This window comes from Triticum dicoccoides, chromosome 1B (assembly GCF_002162155.2).
Source record: "Triticum dicoccoides isolate Atlit2015 ecotype Zavitan chromosome 1B, WEW_v2.0, whole genome shotgun sequence".
NCBI classification, from domain to species: domain Eukaryota; kingdom Viridiplantae; phylum Streptophyta; class Magnoliopsida; order Poales; family Poaceae; genus Triticum; species Triticum dicoccoides.
Window position 1 is genome coordinate 169865067 of NC_041381.1, and position 20743 is coordinate 169885809.

The window sequence follows — 20743 nt, forward strand, 5'->3', positions numbered from 1 at the left end:
CGGCGGCCGGATCGGGGGATTGAGGGATTTGATCTATGAGTGTGAGCGTGTGAGTGTGAGTGAGTGAGAGGGGAGGGGCGCGTGGGCCGGTGCGGGGGAAGCAGAGGTGGGCTTAGCGGCAGCGCGGGGGAGGAGGCCCAGTGCTATAGCTAAAGCTGCAACAGTGGGCCGAGAGCGTGGCCCATCAACAGCAGCGCTGGCCAGGAAAATCCTGCGCTATTGCTAACGTGCGCTTGCAGCGCTGGTGTTGTCAGACCCTACTGCTAAATAGCAGTAGCGTGGGGTCTTTAGCCAACGCTACTGCTAAAGGTCTACCTATAAGCATTTTCCTAGTAGTGGAAGCATGCAAAGTCCTATCATTTTCTTCTTCGTTTTAGAAGGACTAGGTGCATCAACATTATTTCTCTGAGAATCTTGTTCAATTCTCTTAGGGTGGCCCTCAGGATACAAAGGTTCCTGAGTCATTTTACCCCCTCTAGTCATAACTCTAACAACATTATCATTTTTCTTATCATTTAATTCATTAAGCAAATCATTTTGCTTTAAGCACTTGTTCTACTTGAGTGGTAACCATAGAAGCATGTTTACTAATGAGTTTAAGTTCACCTTTAACTCTAGACGTATAATCACTCAAGTGTCCAATCATATAAGCATTACTTTTCAATTGTCTACGAACATAAGCATTGAAATTTTCTTGTTTAGCCATAAAGTCATCAAACTCATCCAAGCACTGGCTAGCAAACTTAGTAGACGGGATTTCAACTTTATCATATCTATAGAGAGAATTTACCTCTACTACCTGTGTCGGGTTATCAAGACCATATGTTTCTTCAATAGGTGGTAAATTAAGGCCATGTATTTCTTCAACAGGAGGTAAATTCTTAACATCTTCAGCTTTAATACCTTTTTCTTTCATAGATTTCTTTGCCTCTTGCATATCTTCAGGACTGAGAAATAGAACACCTCTTTTCTTCGGAGTTGGCTTAGGAGTTGGTTCAGGAAGTGTCCAATTGTTTTCATTAGTCAACATATTATTCAATAACAATTCAGCTTGATCAACTATTCTTTCCCTGAAAACACAACCAACACAACTATCCAGGTGGTCTCTGAAAGCATCAGTCAGTCCATTATAAAAGATATCAAGTATTTCATTTTTTTCTTAAGAGGATGATTAGGCAAACCATTAAATAATTGGAGAAGCCTCCCCCAAGCTTGTGGGAGACTCTCTTCTTCAATTTGCACAAAATTATATATTTCCCTTAAGTCAGCTTGTTTCTTATGAGCGGGGAAATATTCAGCAGAGAAGTAATAAATCATATCCTGGGGACTACGCACACAACCAGGATCAAGAGAGTTAAACCATGTTTTAGCATCACCCTTTAATGAGAACGGAAATAACTTAAGAATATAGTAGTAGCGAGTTTTCTCATCATTAGTGAATAGGGTGGCTATATCATTTAACTTAGTAAGATGTGCCACAAGAGTTTCAGATTCATAGCCATAAAAAGGATCAGATTCAACCAAAGTAATTATCTCAGGATCGACAAAGAAATCATAATCCTTATTAGTAACACAGATAGGTGAAGTGGCAGAAGCAGGGTCATTTCATTCTAGCATTCAGAGACTTTTCTTTCAGCTTAGCTAATAATTTCTTAAGATCGGATCTATCATTGCAAGCAAGAAAATCTCTAGCAGTTTCTTCATCCATAACATAACCCTCAGGCACAACAGGAAATTCATATCTAGGGGGAGAACCTTCATCATCACTTTCATCAATATTATCAGTTTCAATAATTTCATTCTCTCTAGCCCTAGCAAGTTGTTCATCAAGAAATTTACCTAATGGCACAGTAGTATCAAGCATAGAAGTAGTTTCATCATAAGTATCATGCATAGTAGAAGTGGCATCATCAATCACATGCGACATATCAGAATTAATAGCAGAAGCAGGTTTACGTGTCGCAAGTTTACTCAAAACAGAAGGAGAATCAAGTGCAGAGCTAAATGGCAGTTCCTTACCTCCCCTCGTAGTTGAGGGAAAAATCTTAGTTCTTTCTTCTTTCAAGTTCCTCATAGTGATCAGCAGATATAAATCCAAAGTGACTCAAAGAATAGAGTTATATGCTCCCCAGCAACGGCGCCAGAAAATAGTCTTGATAACCCACAAGTATAGGGGATCACAATAGTTTTTGAGGGTAGAGTATTCCACCCAAATTTATTTATTCGATACAAGGGGAGCCAAAGAATATTCTCAAGTATTAGCAGTTGAGTTTTCAATTCAACCACACCTGGATAACTTAATATCTGCAGCAAAGTATTTAGTAGCAAAGTAGTATGGAAGTAACGGTAACGGTAGAAAAAGTAACAGTAGGAGCAATAAAGTAACTAAGCAAAGATCAATATGTGAAAAGCTCGTAGGCATTGGATCGGTGATGGATAATTATGTCGGATGCGATTCCTCATGTAATAGTTATAACATAGGGTGACACAGAACTAGCTCCAGTTCATCAATGTAATGTAGGCATGTATTCCGAATATAGTCATACGTGCTTATGGAAAAGAACTTGCATGACATCTTTTGTCCTACCCTCCCGTGGCAGCGGGGTCCTATTGGAAACTAAGGGATATTAAAGCGTCCTTTCAATAGAGTACCGGACCAAATCATTAACACTTAGTGAATACATGAACTCCTCAAACTACAGTCAGCATCGGTAAGTATCCCGATTATTGTCACTTCGGGGTTAACGGATCATAACACATAATAGGTGACTATAGACTTGCAAGATAGGATCAAGAACTCACATATATTCATGAAAACATAATAGGTTCAGATCTTAAATCATGGCACTCGGGCCCTAGTGACAAGCATTAAGCATAGCAAAGTCATAGCAACATCAATCTCAGAACATAGTGGATAGTAGGGATCAAACCCCAACAAAACTAACTCGATTACATGGTAAATCTCATCCAACCCATCACCGTCCAGCAAGCCTATGATGGAATTACTCACACACGGCGGTGAGCATCATGAAATTGGTGATGGAGGAAGGTTGATGATGACGACGGTGATGGATTCCCCTCTCCAGAGCCCCGAACGGACTCCAGATCAGCCCTCCTGAGAGAGTTTAGGGCTTGGCGGCGGCTCCATATCGTAAAATGCGATGAATCCTTCTCACTGATTTTTTTTCTCCCCGAACATGAATATATGGAGTTGGAGTTGAGGTCGGTGGAGCTCCAGGGGGCCCACGAGGCAGGGGGCGCGCCCCCCACCCTTGTTGACACGGTGTGGGCTCCCTAGCATTGATTCTTTCGCCAATATTTTTATTAATTCCAAAAAGTTGCTCCGTGGATTTTCTGGTCATTCTGTGAACTTTTATTTATGCACAAAAATAACACCATGGCAGTTCTGCTGAAAATAGCGTCAGTCCGGGTCAGTTCCATTCAAATGATGCAAGTTAGAGTTTAAAACAAGGGCAAAAGTGTTTGGAAAAGTAGATACGACGGAGACGTATCAGGTAGCGGTACTACCTCAAAGGGTGGCGGTACTACTGCTTGCGAGCGATACTAAAAGAATACATCTGTGCCTACCACCGCTGGACTTGTGACGAGTTTTTGGTCCGGAGCGGTACTACCGCTGTATTAGCCGCAGTAGTACCGCTCTAGAGCGGTAGTAAAAAATTAGATCCGCTCCTGTCCACGGTAGTACCGCTCCAGCCTTTTCAGAACACCAAAACAGCCACAACTTCTGCAAACGGACTCAGAATTCAATGAAACCAAGTTTGTTGGAAAGCTAGCAACAAGGGTTAACACAATCTTGATAGAACTAACAATGAGAAGGAAATTAGAAAAGGCCCAAGAGAAAATGGTGAGAACCCTTCCTCGAAAAAGACTGGTAAAACCTCCAACACCGAAAACGCGATAGAAGAAGCATAAGAAATCCATTTTCAATGTACTAGAGCTTGTCACGAAGATAAACACAAGCTCCAAAACCTCAAAGGAAAATATAAATAAGAATCAAGAAAGATGATGCAAGGATGCAATGGTTTGAGCTCTCGACAAATGATACGATCACGCTACTCACTTGAGAGCCCCCCTTGATAGTACGGCTATCGATCCTATAACCCGGTCTCCAAACTATCACCATGTGACCCATAAAATATAAAACCTATCAAGGGAAAACCTTTGCCTTGCACGAAGTCCACTTGAGCTAGATGATGACGATCTTGACTCCCTCAAGTTGGACCACCTTTCTTGATTGCGTTGGGTCGATGAAGACTAGATGATTGCTCCCCCATACTCCACTATGGGTGAGCCACTCTTCGGCACATCTTCACAAGTCCATTGACACCAGAATGGACGGCAAGCATCAAGCACTTGATCTCTTCATGATGCTCCACTTGAACTTGCGCACGGCAATCTTGATGACGATCACCACTTGATGCCATCCTCTCCATTGGTTGAGTGATATCTTCCTCTTGATGCAAGCCCATGAACACGTACCTAACCCCACATAGAACTCTCACATAGACCATGGGTTAGTACACAAAGCACAATGGACAATGCTTACCATACCATGAGATCACTTGATCCCACTCGTTGTATCTTCTACGCTTTTGTGATGATCAACTTGAATCACTCTCTGTACTTAGTCTTGATCAACCTTGACTCTTTCCAACTCTATGACCAATCTTTGGATAATTCCTTAATACCACCTTGGTCAACTCATAAACTCCTTGAAACCAACACATGTACTTCAAGAAATGCCTATGGACAAATCCTTCAAATATAACTTAATGCAACCATTAGTCCATAAAGAATGTCACCAATTACCAAAATCACACATGGGGGCACTGCATGTCCTTTCACTTTGCATTCTAATAGCCTTTTCAGAGGCGTTTAGCCCACTTTCAGATGTGCTTTGTACGTATAAATAGCTCCAGGTGTCCGGACTCCAAAAGATGCAGCAACGTCACATCAAATCCTGTGATTAAAGCAGGTTTTGGTGGAATGGCTGGGAACTTTATCCCCAGCGTATGGCATAAGTGCCACGTTGGAGATGGTCTAACTCCCTTCTAGTGAGCGTCTTGCTCACTTCGCCGATAGGAGAGGTGTTGGGCCAAGCCCATGAAGAAGGGCTCGTTGTTACCGCCTATAGCTACATGCATGTACATTTTGCTGGGTTTTTTTTGCTTTTTTTTTTCATGGACTTTTTTATATATTTCACAAATGTTCTACAAGCTATATATTTGCAAAAAAAAAAAAATCTACAATGTATGAAAAGTTGCTCAACTTCTATAAGAACATGGTCATCATCTACTAAGCGAATGTTCATCATGTATTTCATAGAAAAAAAATGTTTTATCGTGTGTTAAAAATGTCCAAGCGTGCAATAAGGAAATATTCATCACATATTTTTTTGTATTCATAGTGTAATTATATAATGATTATCATGTACTCCCTCTGTAAACTAATATAAGACATTTAAGGTCTCTATTTTACAGAGGGAGTATTAAAGTTTATTCATCATGTATTTAAAACATGTTTGTATCACTAAAAGAAGTGTCGACACATTTAAAAATCTCCATGTAATTTTAAAAGGTGTTCATGCCTTTCTAATAATTTTTCATGTATTATATAGAAACTGTTCACACATTTAAAAAACATATTCACATATTTTCATATAGAAAAAGGAAAAAGAAGTGTTCACACATTTTAAAAACCTTGATTTGAGGGAAAATAATTGTTGATTTATATTGTAGAAATATTCTGTAATTTTCAAGAAGTGTTCACACAGTTAAAATACTTCTTGAATTTTTAAGAAGTGTTTCAACATTTTCTTTAATTTTTTTGGTTACAATAGAAAAATTCAAAATTAATAAAAGGGAACAAAAAAGAGAGAGAAAACTCGAAAATAGAAAATAAAAATAAATGATGAACGGCCGGATGGGTTGGAAAGGAAAACCCATACGAGATGGCTTGCGGGTGACGAAGCGTTACCGTTTACAGGTACATGCTATGCTTTCTACATTTTCCTGGTTAGTTACTCATTGTTCTTTCATTCACCCTTTTTGTATATATTGTTGAAATGTTCTACAAACTATATATTTGTAAAATATTTTTTAGAATGTATTAGAAATTGTTCAACTAGTACTAAAATAATGGTCATCATGTACTAGGGAAATTTTCATAGTGTATTTCATAAAAATGTTTTATCATTTATTAAAAATGTTCAAGCATGCATTAAAAAAATATTCATCACATTTTTATTTGTTCATAGTACAATTAGAAAAAAGGTTTGACATGTATTATTTTTTATTCATCATGTACTTAAAAATGTTTCTATAATTAAAAGAAGTATCCTCACATTTAGAAATCTTCATGTAATTTAAAAAGTGTTCATGCCTTTGAAATAATTTTTCATGTATTCATAAAAAAAAAATTCACACATTTAAAAAAATATTCATATATTTTCATATAGAAAAGGGGAAAAGAAGTGTTCACACATTTGAAAAACCTTGATTTGATGGGAAAAAGTATTGATGTATATTATAGAAATATTCATGTAATTTTGAGGAAGTGTTCACACAGTTAAAAAATTTCTTGAAATTTTAAGGAGTGTTTGAACATTTTCTTTAAATCTTGTATTTGTTACAATAGAAAATAAAAAATAATTAAAAGGGAACAAAAAGGAGAGAAAACACGAAAATAAAAAATAAAAATAAATGATGAACGGCTCGATAGGTCGGAAAGAAAAACCTGAATTAGTTTTGTTTTTGACGGAAAAAACCTGTACGAGTTGGCTTGCGCGTGACGAAGAGATTTCAAAGTGAGCTGTCCCTGCGACTGAGAGTCACCCGCGTAAACGCGACGCGTACGAAATCTGTCTGAATCCCGCGCCAAGTCGGAAACGCGCGCTGGCGCTGCCCATAAAACAGCCTCGATCCTCCTCATCCTCGATCCTTATCCTCCTCAATCCTCATCCTCGATCGCTCCTCTCATCCACCTCGATCTCCTCTGCTCCCGACGCACACGAATCCCCGCCCTTCTGCCCTGATCTGCTCTCGGCGCGCGTTCTAAGCTCAGATCATGCCGACGGCCATCCGCAAGCGCCCGGCGGCGGGACAAGAACCGCGCGTCCATGGCGGCAAGAAGCCCCGATACGCGTTCGGGAGCATCACCGACTACGAGAAGCTTGAGGTGCTCGGAGAAGGCACCTACGGCGAGGTGTTCAAGGCGCGCGACCGCCGCACCGGCAAGAAGGTCGCCGTGAAGTGGGTCCGCGGCAACGGGGCCGGCGGACACGGCCCGCCCGACATCCGCGCGATCACCCGCGAGGCCGGCTGCCTCGGCGCGTGCCGGGGTCACGAGTCGATTATCGAGATCTTGGATGTGGCGACGGATGCCGAGACAGGGGACGTGTTCCTCGTCATGGAGCTCGTTGCCGACGGCCGCACCCTCCGCGAGTCGCTCTGGAGGCCTGTATCCGAGGACGTGACCCGCGTGATGATGGAGCAGCTCCTGGATGCGGCAAAGAAGATACATGGAGCCGGCCTCATCCATCGGGACTTCAAGCCGGAGAACGTCATGGTCGGCTTCTTCGGCGGGCTCAAGGTCGGTGACTTTGGGTCGGCGATTCGGGCGAAGCCGGCCGGAGTGCCCTATGAGGAGTGCTGTGTCGGCACCCTGATTTACACATCGCCGGAGCAGCTGGAAGGCAACCGGTACTACGGCCAGGCCGTGGACATGTGGGCGCTTGGGTGCATCATGGCGGAGATGTTGGCCGGCGGGACCCTCTTCGTGGCGGAGACAGAGGAGGAGCTGCTTGCCGAGATCTACAAGCTGCGAGACCAGATCACTTCTACGGGGAAGCTGGATTTGGAGTTCTTGGAGGAGCTTTCAGAAGCCGGGCGTGAGGTCCTGACCGGCCTGCTTGCCTTCAACCCCGACGAGAGGATGACAGCGGCGAAAGCGCTCGAGCACAGGTGGTTCAGCTAGCCCAAGGCAGCAGAGCACCCTGGCTTTGTGACGTTGATGAGTTAATTAGCTTGATCTAGCAACTGATAGATGCAGTGCCACTGAGTTAGCTTAATTACTGTGTTATTATGTACTGTAGTAATTAGTTGCAGGAACCTTAGTTTATGGGTTCCTCGCCATGTAATCTTGTGATTCAGTTACTGTAGCATGGAAATTACATTACATGATGGAGCTAAAGGCCAAGTTTGAACGAACAATGTCTGAATCTGCTAAAGGCCAAGTTTCTGAATAAATCTGGTTGAACTTTCTATAACCGGTCTGAATCTGCTAAGCTTCTGAATCTGGTTGAAAAAATAGATCTTGATGCATGAACTAAATAATGTGAAGCGCAACGAAGAAAAACAAATGTTAAATGTCTCAGACCTAAGAAGGATATTCTACTAGCAAGCTGAATTTCATCGATTCAGAGCAACGCACATGAAATCTGCACAACAGTAAACACGCAATCAAGTTTTTCTATAACCAGTGAAAACTTAAATTCTCTACTGTGAACTGTGAACAGTTTGATCTGTTGCTATAGATAATTCTTGGAAGCCTACTGTTGACGCTGGAACGCGTCACACGAACACATCGATGTGTACCCGCGGCGTCGAGGGAGATGTTCCGCAACTCACACCGCGGGAGGCTGACTTCCAGCGCGATACGCAAGACAGCAAGCCGGCGCTTTTGGGACCCGAAACCCCACACGCCCGGGAGGGACCCCGTCTGGGCGCGCGGCGGCTATGGGCTGCCCTAGGTCGACCTGATCGCCTCTAGGGCCTCGAGGTTCGCCGCCCTGCAATGAAGAAGAACGAACAAAGAACAAGGAAGAAGAAGAACTAGGGTTAAGAAGAAAAATAAAAGATAAAAAGTGGTAGATTGATTGATCGATTGTGTGTTGTTCAATCGGCCATCACCCCTCAGGTATATAAGACGCGGATGGACTTCCCGTGTAAGGAAAAGGCTTGGATTCACGTCCAAAACCCTAGTCAAATTCGGATTGGTTTTGTCCGAACTTTCCAAAATTGTTCGGTTTAAACTGGCTGCACCTTGCGGGTAACATTTGAGGTGGTAAACGACCTCGGATGAAAATGAGCCCAAAAGCAATCTTGACCGTTTCGACGAGGCGAGCAACTTTTATGTTGAACGTTTTTTGATTAGAGTTCATCTTGAGGGTCAAATCGCTCGTGCAACACAGGCTGTTATTCGTGCTACCCATCAGACAGGGTGTCTGGTGGGGCGCGCCACTTTTGCCTCGTGATAGTGCTGTATTTGGATGGCTCTAACTTTTGCATACAAACTCGGATTGGAACGATTTTTATATCTAAATCGATCGTTTCGACGAGACGAAGACAATCCATGTAGATCATTTTTCCATACGAGGCAGCCTTGGGGGCGTAATGTGCCGAATAGTGTTCTGAATACAAAATCTCAGTATTTCGAACACAACTTCAGCCTTCGAGATGAGATCAGATGGCGATGGCCCAAACTTCAAAGATGTTCGTATCGACAATACGAAACTTTTTCATGTAGAACACTTCTCCATTTGAGGCCATTTTAAATAAGTTCTTGACTGTGCCAAAATCTGGTGTCAACACATGCCCCCCTGTTTTTCGGCAAAGCCTGTGTGCCGAAAAATAACTTGCACATAGCTTGCTCTAAGGACGATGTCAGCACTCCATCGGCCATTTTGGCATATTCTTAGGACGATAAATTTATATTGGTCATTGCTTGTGTGAATATTTTGACGCAAGCTTGGGTGAAACTTTCTCAACTTCCTTAACAATCCGATGATAAAGTCCCATAGATATGTATCTCAATGTCATTCTCAGAACCATATTATCACCCTTTTGCTAGGATTTTGCTGATAATCAATAATAAACTTTCTCCAATCCTTATTTTCGCCTGTATAAGAAAAATTCATTAGTGGCCGAAGCGGTGGACTTCGGTTTGGCCTTACCTATTCTGACGAGACTAAGCATCGGCTATTGATAGAAATGCAACACACCATGATTAACATAGTAGCTGGATGCTTGCTGTGCCAACTCTTTCAAATTGTCATGTCTAGAAATATGAACAATTTTATAGCAAGCCAAGGTAATTTTGCATCTAGACATACCTTAAGATAAACTATAAGTGACTCGTCAAAACATTGATAACCTTTGGATATTTGTTGTACTACTTATAATGAATCACTGAAAGCCTCAATCTGTATAGCACCTATAGCAACCAAAAGCTCCAAACCGAATAAATTTCATATTCGGCTTTGATTATTGTGTAAAAATATTTTAAGTGGCATAAGGCTTGTTTTGGTCTCCAATTGAACTAATGACGATGTTAGGATACTACACCGGCCATGCTTTGACATATTCTTAGGGCAATAGATAAATATCAGCCATTAACATGAGGTCCATATAGAATTCACTCACCAAAGTATGTATAGCCGAAATAAACAAATAAAATAGGAATAAAATATTTCGGCCCCTTTGTATTAGCAACAATGTAACTAACCAAATGTATGGTAATTTGGTAATACTCTCTCATGATATAGAAAATTATGTTGCATCCATGGATCAAAATAAATCAATGGAGGGTAATTGATCATACCTAGGGATGAATTCCATGGCAAAGGCATCAACGATATGGTTGAAGAAAATGGATGATGTGCTAACCGAAGATTTTGATGTTGTGATGCGCACCTTCGGCTTAATTGTTTGTTGCTTTCATTATTTTCCTTCTTCACTTTTATTGTACTTGTTGCAACAGAAGCATGCAAATCATTTTTGTGTTGATTGATCTTCTTGGGAACCCATGCCGTGTTCTTCTTTATCAGCTCTTATGCACTAAGATTTTGTAATTTTTTTCTTTTGCCAATATGACAAACCGAGTGGGCATCTCGGCTGTGATTTTGTTTCAACCAATGGCAACTCTTTTTGGGCCTTGTGCACCCTCAACTTCTTTTCTTCAGATTTGGCACTCTGATTTTTATCAGTTGATTGCTTCACTTCTTTTCCTTTTGTAGCCAATGTCAACACTTTAATTGGCTCTTTGTTATTTGAGATCAAATCTGAAGCAGCACACTTACGACCATCTCTTTTCACGCGGTAAACTTTCTTTACCACCTCTTTCTTCTTTCTTGAGCTCTGGACCGATTCCTTATGATTGAAACGGTCTTTGACGCGTGATTGTTCAAATGTTGATCTCCTTGGAGCTGCATAGTATTGGTGAGATGGTCTAGAATAAGATGGAGAATGTACCCTTGTATCATACCTGTCCCATGATGAATATGTATCTATATGAGCATAGGGAGGTATCCACGGCATTGGCATCGGCGGCCCAAAATAAGGATATAAATATGTTGCATTAAAATTATCACTTTGCCAATACCGATCCTCATATTTGCGCCTTGGGGGTGATCTTGGTTTCTTTGCATGATTTGGCCGATAAGCATTCTTCTCTTCACTCTTCTTTTGATATTTATCCAATAGTTCAGCAAAGGTGATTTTTGATCTCTTACACTTGCGCTTATTCCGGCCTTTGTTTTCTTTTGATTTGCTTTCATCGATCATTAGATTTGCTTGCTGCCCCCCAGTCCTTGGCGTCTCCATTGTAGCTTCGATGGAACTCCCGCCCTCAAGATTATGCTCGTTATGCTCTTCAACAACTTTTTTACTTGAAAGCTTGATCCCATCACCTGCAGCTTTTACATTCTTTTTAAATGGATCGGCTTGAAGCAGCCGATGTAAAAACTTTTTGCCATCGGGACCAATCGGAATAGACTGGTCATCTCTTGGTGTTTCAACAAACTTCAATCGTCCTTTTTCAATGGCCGATTTAACTATTTGACGAAACATGTTGCAATCCTCAAAATTATGCTTGGACGAATCATGCAACTTACAATACATTCGTCCTTGGATTGATGGCTTAACATGGTGATCAAGAATTGTAATGTTATTATTTTTCAGCAACAAATCAAATATTTTATCACACATGCTTGAATTGAAAGTATACTTCTTGTTTCCTAGCCGATCTTTCTGTTTGAACGACTTTGGAGATAAGCAAACGATTGGTTCAGATTTGGAATCTCCCCATTCGGCTATGCATTGTGTTTTCCACTCTATCTCCGATCTCTTTGGATATGATATTATATTAGCATCGGTTTTCTCAATAGAATTTAACCTTGGCTTTAAATTTCTGAAACGAAGATATTTAAAACATACATGTCTCAGTTGAGACCAAGTGTAAGCCAAGTAAGAAATAAGCAAAGCTACCCAACTAGATATGAACTTTAGAGAAAGCAACGGGAAAAGCTTTGGCTGTAACAATAAGTCATTATCGGTCTTTATAAATGGTGCAATGGGTTGACCGATATGTTCCATAACAATTTTACTGCTAACAAGTAAATTACCCTTCCTCATTGGTCTTTCAAAATTACTTATGAGAATATTTCTTATAGATGCATCAATAATGAAGTTGCGACCAAATCTGAAAATAGGTAAATTACTCGCCATGCATACCTCTTCAAATATGTTGGGAGAGCATGATAGTGGTGCCATTTGAAGAACATCTTGCTCCGTCTTTGGATGGCTCCCCAACACCTTGTCATCATCTTTTTCTTGAATCCATGCATCATTGCTTTGAAGATTTTTGTCGGCCGAACTTTGTTCGGCTACTTGTTCTTGTCCTTGAACCTTGTCAATTTCTACGGCACAGAACTCATAGGGCAGGAAGTAGGTTCCATTAACTTCAGAAAAATCAAGCACCATTGTTTTCCTATGCTTGCCATGCCCTTTCTCAATAATGCTTGCCTCTTTGGATTTGATGGATTCAGAATATATACTACTTGATTCTGCTTTTTTAACCGAAGCACTTTCATGTTCCGAATCATCCTTCTTTTCATTGATAGTACCAATTGGCAATGCTTCTTTTATCTGAGCCAATTCTTTTTCTATTTTTTTTTCTGACGGCGAGCGGCAAAATTAGCTTTAAGCTTTTTCTCAATTTTAGCCCACTCCCGATATGATTGCCCCCCAATGCTTTTAGATTCTTTCGGCAATGACACACGGGTGTTGCCGAAATTTTGCAATTGTGTAGGGGGTGTATAATATGATGTAGTACTAGGTGAAGGCATATGCAGTGTTGTAAGACCATACTTTTGCTCGCCAATTTTATCAATTGGCAAAGATTCATCTTCTTGCAAAACTCTACCTTTTATTGCGGCATAATCAGGAAATAGCCCCTTTTCATGTTGTTCAAGGCAAAGAGCACTAATTCTCTTATTTTGGGCTAAACTCTTCAATGCAGCCACCACTACCTCATCTTCTACAATGTTGGGCACAACCGCTCCTGTAAAATTTACATTCATTCGGCTATAACCAGGAAGGTGTGAAGCCGAATTATGAGCATCTACAGTTGTGTATGGTGCCGAAGAATTACTAACATGAGGTGTAGCATATGACGGTTGAGAGTAACTGGCCAAATAGCCATTAGTAGCGTGGTCAATTCTCTCATTCATCGGCATGGTTGGATTACTATATTGCACATTAGCTGCTGATGAATAAAAGGGTGAAACTGTAAGTGCATCTAGTGCCCCTTAGTGATTTTGGTGTATTGAAGACTTATAGGTTAAGTGACTGATGCGTTTGTGAGTGTACACAGGTCTATAAGTCTATGAGGAGTTTGATATTTACAGAGAAAGTCGACCCCTAAAAATGAAGCTCTTCGACTGAAGACTTTGATGTTCTGAAGACTTTCTGAAGACTTTGAAAGTGAAAAAATTGGTGTGACCTTGAAGACTTGGTATTCACTTGAGGAACATGAAGCATGAAGACTTTTGTTTTCGTAGTTTCATTTTCTCTTTCTTGAGTCATAGGAAACACCGTACTGTTAAAGGGGGTCGAGGAAATACTAAGGAAAAATTTCCATGTGATGCTCAACTCAAAATCCTACACCTACCAATCCCTTCGAGTGAAGCCATTGGAAATCTCATACAGTTCAGTCAATTTCTTCAGTGACAGAGACGCAGTTCTTCTGGTCACTGAGGACTTTGCTCTGACTGAGGAGTTAGGAATTCGCCAGTGCAAATTACCTACACAGTGAGGAACATGATAGCCCTAAGGAATTTGAGAGTCAAATTTCCGACCGTTGCTGTGCTGCGCGCCGGCTGACCAAAATATCTTATCCACCTAACGGTCATATCATTGAAGGGCATTTATGTCTTATCATGTCGGGCTGCTCCCTAGGCTATAAATAGCTGCCCCCCTACAACCACTAGTTGGTTGGCTGCTCCGAGAGAACTTGACACTTGTCATCTGAGAGCAACCCATCCTCCGAGGACTTTGAGCGAAAATCATCAAGTGAGGAAAATCCCAAAACCAAACCCCCACAAACCCAAAGTGATTGAGCATCACTGAAGAAATTGATCCTGCGTGGATCCGACGCTTGTTACCTTTGAAGACTGTGCTTCTTCCAGACGGTTGGGCGTCAAGGTCTAGAGCATCCAAGAGGAATTGTGGATCGCCAAGTGACCAAGTCTGTGAAGGTTTGGAAGTCACCTGAAGACTTACCACGAGTGATTGGACGAGGCCTGTGTGGTCTTAGTTCAAGGAGAATACGGTGAGGACTGGGTGTCCTGAGTTGCGGCTCAAAGACTGGGTGTCCGGGACTGCGTTGGAACTGGTTTACCAAATCATTGTCTTCACCAACTAACTGGTTCTATTTCCTCAACTCTTTCATTTCCTCATTACTGTGTTGTACGTTGTTCATATCTGTGCTTGAAGACTTTGACTGAAGACTTTCACAAATTCCTCAGTTCAATTTCTTCAGTCTGTCCGTCTTCATCTTGTTATCCTGTGTTTACGCTTTCTGTACTCTGTGCTAGTCTTCATTTCATCATGATGACTATGTTTGTATCCTGTTATGTTTACTTCTAAGTACTTATTCCGCTGCAAGTAGTTCTTCGCTAAGAAATTTCCTCACCAGCAAATTCCTCAGTGAAGAATTCATAAAAATCGCCTATTCACCCCCCCTCTAGTCGATATAACGCACTTTCAATTGGTATCAGAGCAAGGTACTCCCTTGTTCTGTGTGATTTTGGTTTTAACCGCCTGGAGTTTTAGTTATGTCGACCGCAGGTATGAAGAAAGTGACATGCCCTATCTTTGACGGTCATGACTATCCCAAGTGGAAGGCCATGATGAGGAAGCGCCTCATGGCAAGGAACAGCGAGCTGTGGACCGTCACTGAGATTGGTCTTACTGATCTATGCAAGATGGCAAATGCTGATGATATTCGCAAGTACACTCGACTTGACATCATAGAGAAGGATATCATCTGCTCTGCCTATCCAGAGATCAATTCGGGCGAATTATGCATCTTGGCAATTCGAAGCTCATCTGGGACCGAATCTCTGATGTCTATGAAGGTCATCGAACTCGTCATGATCCCTGGTTTGAGGACTTCAAGGAATCTCTCAAAACAATGACTTTCGAGCCAGAATCATCATCTTCTGCATCTTGTCTCATGGCAAACGGTGCTGAGGTAACCGAATGCTCCTCATCCGAGTCTTGTGATGATGAATCTAATAATGATGAATCTGACAATGATGAATCTGATGATGATATTGAATCCTGCTATACCAAACTTATTTGCATTGCCTCTAAACAACAAACGGCTTTAGAACAAACTCAAGATATGCTAAAAAAAGTGATAATATGTTGCACAAAGAAATGAATCAGTCAAAAGCATTGGGTGAATGTCTTCAGAGAATTCACTCCAAGTTTGACGCCCTTCAAGATCAACATAATACCCTCTTGACTGATCACGAGAAGCTTTCTCTTGAATCTCTTCAAAGAAAGGAAGATCTTGAAAAGCTAAGAGTGTGTTATGAAGATCTTCAGAAGGAGCGCGATTCATTTCTAGCTCAACAAATCAGCGCTTCTCAGGAAGAATTTGTTCCCCCATGCTTAAAGTGCATTGAACGTGAATCTGCTAATTCTTCACCTGAATGTTCAAATGCTTCAACTGTTACAAATTCTTCATCTGCCTCTTCCATCACTAATTCCTCATCTGAGGACATTGCTAGCATCACTGACAATGCAGGGCTGAAGGAACTGTACATGACAGGCATGTACAAAAGCCTCAAAGGGCATCAGACACTTTGTGATGTGCTCAAAAAGCAGATCCTCAACAGAAACCCTAGGAAAGAGGGTATTGCCTTTGAGAGGAAACTCAATGCTGATGGAACATATTGGAAGCCTGAGCAGTACCCCAAAACCTCATGGGTTGCTGCAAAGGGACCTCCAGTTGATCCATCTAACTTATCTGGCTTTACATGTGAATCTCCTCATTCTTCTGATGAGTCATTTGACTCCAACTATAAACTGTTCAAAAATCAGAATGGTGAAGTATTTGCTAGATATGTTGGCACTAACTGCAGGAACGGTTCCCCTATGAAGAAAATCTGGGTTCCCAAAAGTTGTGTTGAAAGTCTTCAGGTGAATGTCCTCATGACACCACCTGTGAAGAACAGGAACCCCAGATCAAATTCTTCATATGGACCAAATTCTTCACATGGATCAAATTCCTCAACTGGATCAAAGTCCTCATATGATTATCATCGTGCTAACAACTCTGTGTCGCAGGGTAGAACTAAGGGCTATGAATATGTGCATTATTCTTCAAACCATTATGTTCATAAGTCCTCGAAGAATTACTCTGCTTATTCATATGCTTACCCTAACCCCTCTTATGTGAAACGAAATGGCTTGGCATCTTTGCCACCTTTCTCATATGGTGCTCGCAGAATGATGAACTCTTTGCCACCCCTCCAGATGTGGGTGGTGAAGAAAAAGAACTAATCTCTTCTGCAGGGTCAGGTCTCCAGACGTGCTTTAACGTCTGAAGAATTTGTTGGGGACCTGACGAAAGTGCCTAAAAGGACGCAGGCAAATCATGATGAAATGAACTTTCATTTCACACATCCTAATACTGCTATATCTGTTTACTGCTTGATGAAATTCATCTGATGAACTTGATATCATATTCTTCACTGATGAAGCATATGAGATTGTAAGCTACACTAATTCATCTGCAGGATGATCAACCCAAAACCACTGAATGGGTCCTCGATAGTGGATGTACAAATCACATGACTGGTGACAAGAATCTATTGATGGATGCTCCCTTATCACCGTCACCTCTGAAGCATATCATCTTTGCTGACAAAGGCAAAAGTCAGGTATTGGGTCTTGGTAAGGTTGCTATCTCTAAGGATAAGCACATGGACAAAGTCATGCTTGTTGAGTCCTTAGGATACAATCTCATGTCAGTCTCAATGCTTTGTGATCTTGATATGGTTGTTGTCTTTGGCAAATATCGCTGTGTTGTGATTATGGAAGCTGACAATTCCAAAGTCTTCGAAGGCTTTAGGAGAGGAGATCTGTATATTGTTGATTTCTCTACAGGACCACAACCAGCCGTGTGTCTACTTGCAAAAGCTTCAGAAGGCTGGCTATGGCATCGACGACTTGGTCACGCAGGCATGAGGAATTTGAACACGCTTGCGAAGAAGAAGCATGTCATTGGCATTGAGAATGTCAAATTCCTCAAGGATCACTTATGCGGAGCATGTGAAGCTGGAAAATGACCAAGGCCAAGCATCCAGTGAAGACTATCATGACCACTACCCGTCCATTCGAATTGCTTCACATGGACCTCTTCGGACCTAATCATTATTCAGCAGTCACTAATGATTCATCTCTATATGGTTTTGTCATTGTTGATGATTATTCTCGATATACATGGGTACACATTGTTACTTACAAACATGAAGTGCAGGAAGTCTTCAAACGATTTTCCTCGAGGGCTTCAACCAACTTTGGTGTGAAGATCAAGCATATTAGAAGTGACAATGGAACTGAGTTCAAGAATTCCGGTCTTGATGCCTATCTTGATGAACTTGGTATTACTCATGAGTTATCTGCTCCCTATACTCCTCAGCAAAATGGCGTCGTGGAGCGCAAGAACAGAACTCTTGTTGAGATGGCTCACACTATGCTTGACGAATACAAAACGCCTCAGCGTTTTTGGATTGATGCAATTGATACTGCTTGCCACATCATCAACAAAGTATATCTTCACAAATTCTTCAAGAAGACTGCCTATGAACTCCTCACTGACAAGAAACCCAATGTGAGTTATTTCAAAGTCTTCGGTGCTAAATGTTGGATTAGAGATGCTCACCACAACTCTAAATTTGCACCGAAAGCACATGAAGGTTTTATGCTTGGTTAGGAAAGGACTCGCACACCTACAGAGTCTTCAACATTGTTCTTCACAAGATTGTTGACACTGTAGATGTGCGGTTCGATGAAACTAATGGCTCGCAAAGAGAGCACCTACCTTCTGTGTTAGATGAACCAGCACCTGAAGATGCTATCAAGCTCAAGGCAACTGAGGATGTCATTCCGACTGAAGAATCTACTGAAGAATTCATTCCTGTTCATGAAGAACGTCGAGCTGATGCACCTGAAGAACAAGATGAGGAAAATGGTGCTGAAGAAAATGCTGATTAAAATCCTCAGCGACAACCAACTCATCCACGCGTTGCAAAAGAAGTGCAAGTGGAGAAGATCATCGATGACATTAGCGCACCAGGTCCTCTCACACACTCAAAAGCATCACATTTATCTAACTTTTGAGGGCACTATGCTTTTGTCTCTATCACAGAGCCCACTAAGGTAGATGAAGCATTTCTGGAGCCGGAGTGGATTCAGGCTATGCAAGAAGAATTACATCAGTTCGAGCTGAACAATGTCTAGGAATTGGTCAATCGCCCAGATCCTCGCAAGCATAATATCATTGGCACAAAGTGGATCTACCGCAACAAGCAAGATGAAAATGGCCTTGTGGTGAGGAATAAGGCACGACTAGTAGCTCAAGGCTACACGCATGTTGAAGGAATTGATTTCGATGAAACTTTTGCACCTGTTGCTAGACTTGAGGCTATTCGCATATTACTTGCTTACGCTAACCATCATGACATCATCTTATATCAAATGGATGTGAAAAGTGCATTCCTCAATGGTAAGCTTGAGGAAGAAGTATATGTTGCTCAACCCCCAGGTTTTGAAGATCCCAAGAATCCTGACAAAGTCTTCAGACTCAATAAGGCTCTCTATGGCCTCAAGCAAGCCCCTCGGGCGTGGTATGATACATTGAAGGAATTCTTCGTGAAGAATGGCTTCACACCCGGTTCACTCGACCCTACTCTTTTTACTAAATCACATGATGGTGAACTGTTTGTGTGCCAAATATATGTTGATGATATTATCTTTGGCTATACTGACCAACGTTATAGTGATGAATTTGCCTATATGATGAGTGAAGAATATCAAATGTCTATGATGGGAGAGTTGAAATTCTTCTTAGGTCTTCAAATTCGTCAGTAGCGCAATGGCATATTCATATCTCAGGAGAAATACCTCAAAGATGTACTGAGGAAATTCGGCATGCAAGATTGCAAAGGCGTCAAAATTCCTATGCCCACAAATGGCCATCTATGCACTGATGAAAATGGTATTGACTTCGATCACAAGGTATACCGCTCCATGATTGGTTCCATATTATACTTATGTGCATCTAGGCCAGATATAATGCTTAGTGTTTGCATGTGTGCCCGATTTCAAGCTGCACCGAAGGAATCACACCATAAGGCTGTGAAACATATTCTTCGATATCTAGCTCACACACCAACACTAGGATTATGGTACCCCAAGGGCTCTGCTTTTGATCTCATTGGATATTCTGACTCTGACTATGCTGGTGATCGTGTGGACCGCAAGTCAACATCTGGCACTTGTCATTTCCTCGGACGATCTTTGGTCTGTTGGTCCTCGAAGAAACAGAACTGCGTATCACTGTCTACTGCTGAAGCTGAATACATTGCTGCTGGCTCATGCTGTGCTCAACTGCTTTGGATGAAGCAAACCCTCAAGGACTATGGCGTCAACGTGAAGAATGTGCCTCTCCTCTGCGACAATGAGAGTGCCATCAAGATTGCTCACAACCCAGTTTAGCACTCGAAGACAAAGCACATCCAGATTCGTCATCATTTTCTTCCTGATCATGTGTTGAAGGGTGACATCTCCATCGAGCATGTGAAGACTAAAGAACAGCTAGCTGATATCTTCACTAAGCCCTTGGACGAGAAGAGATTTAGCAAGTTGCGGTGTGAGCTAAATATCTTAGAATCTTCGAATGTTCTTTGAAAAGGACACACATCCTAACCCTTATGCAGAATTGATGACTTAGATGTGCAACACATGAAGAAACGTTTTTCTTCAATCAATGAAGAATAACACTCTAAGTGTGAAGAAATTAATGAAGAATTTGATTCTCAGAACCCTACGACAATTGTACGCGGTGTCTGAAATCATCATTCTTATACGGTGGGTCACGCCACCACAAAAAGTTGAAAATCTTCAATTTGAGTTTTTCCTCATTTTTGAAAGTCTTCAGTTTTTCAAATTCTTCAACTTTGCAAAATCTTCACTGTTTCCGTCGTTTTTCTTCATTGGCTATATATATATATATGAGTTTATGTCCTCTACAGCATTCACTTAACGCTATTTCTTCAAGTTGTGATTTCTGCTAAGTGAATGTGATCGGACCCTTCCCCCTCTATGCTACACTCAACCCAATCTATTCACAAATTCTTCATGTGCGTTCT

At 41.5% G+C, this 20743-nt stretch overlaps 1 protein-coding gene across 1 annotated transcript; it reads left to right on the plus strand.

Moving 5' to 3' along the window:
• Positions 1–6961: 6961 nt before the first annotated feature.
• Positions 6962–8255, plus strand: LOC119303327 (putative cyclin-dependent kinase F-2). The gene has a single exon (XM_037580449.1). The coding sequence runs from the start codon at positions 7087–7089 to the stop codon at positions 7993–7995; it is 909 nt and encodes a 302-aa protein (XP_037436346.1). The 5' UTR covers positions 6962–7086; the 3' UTR covers positions 7996–8255.
• Positions 8256–20743: the final 12488 nt, after the last annotated feature.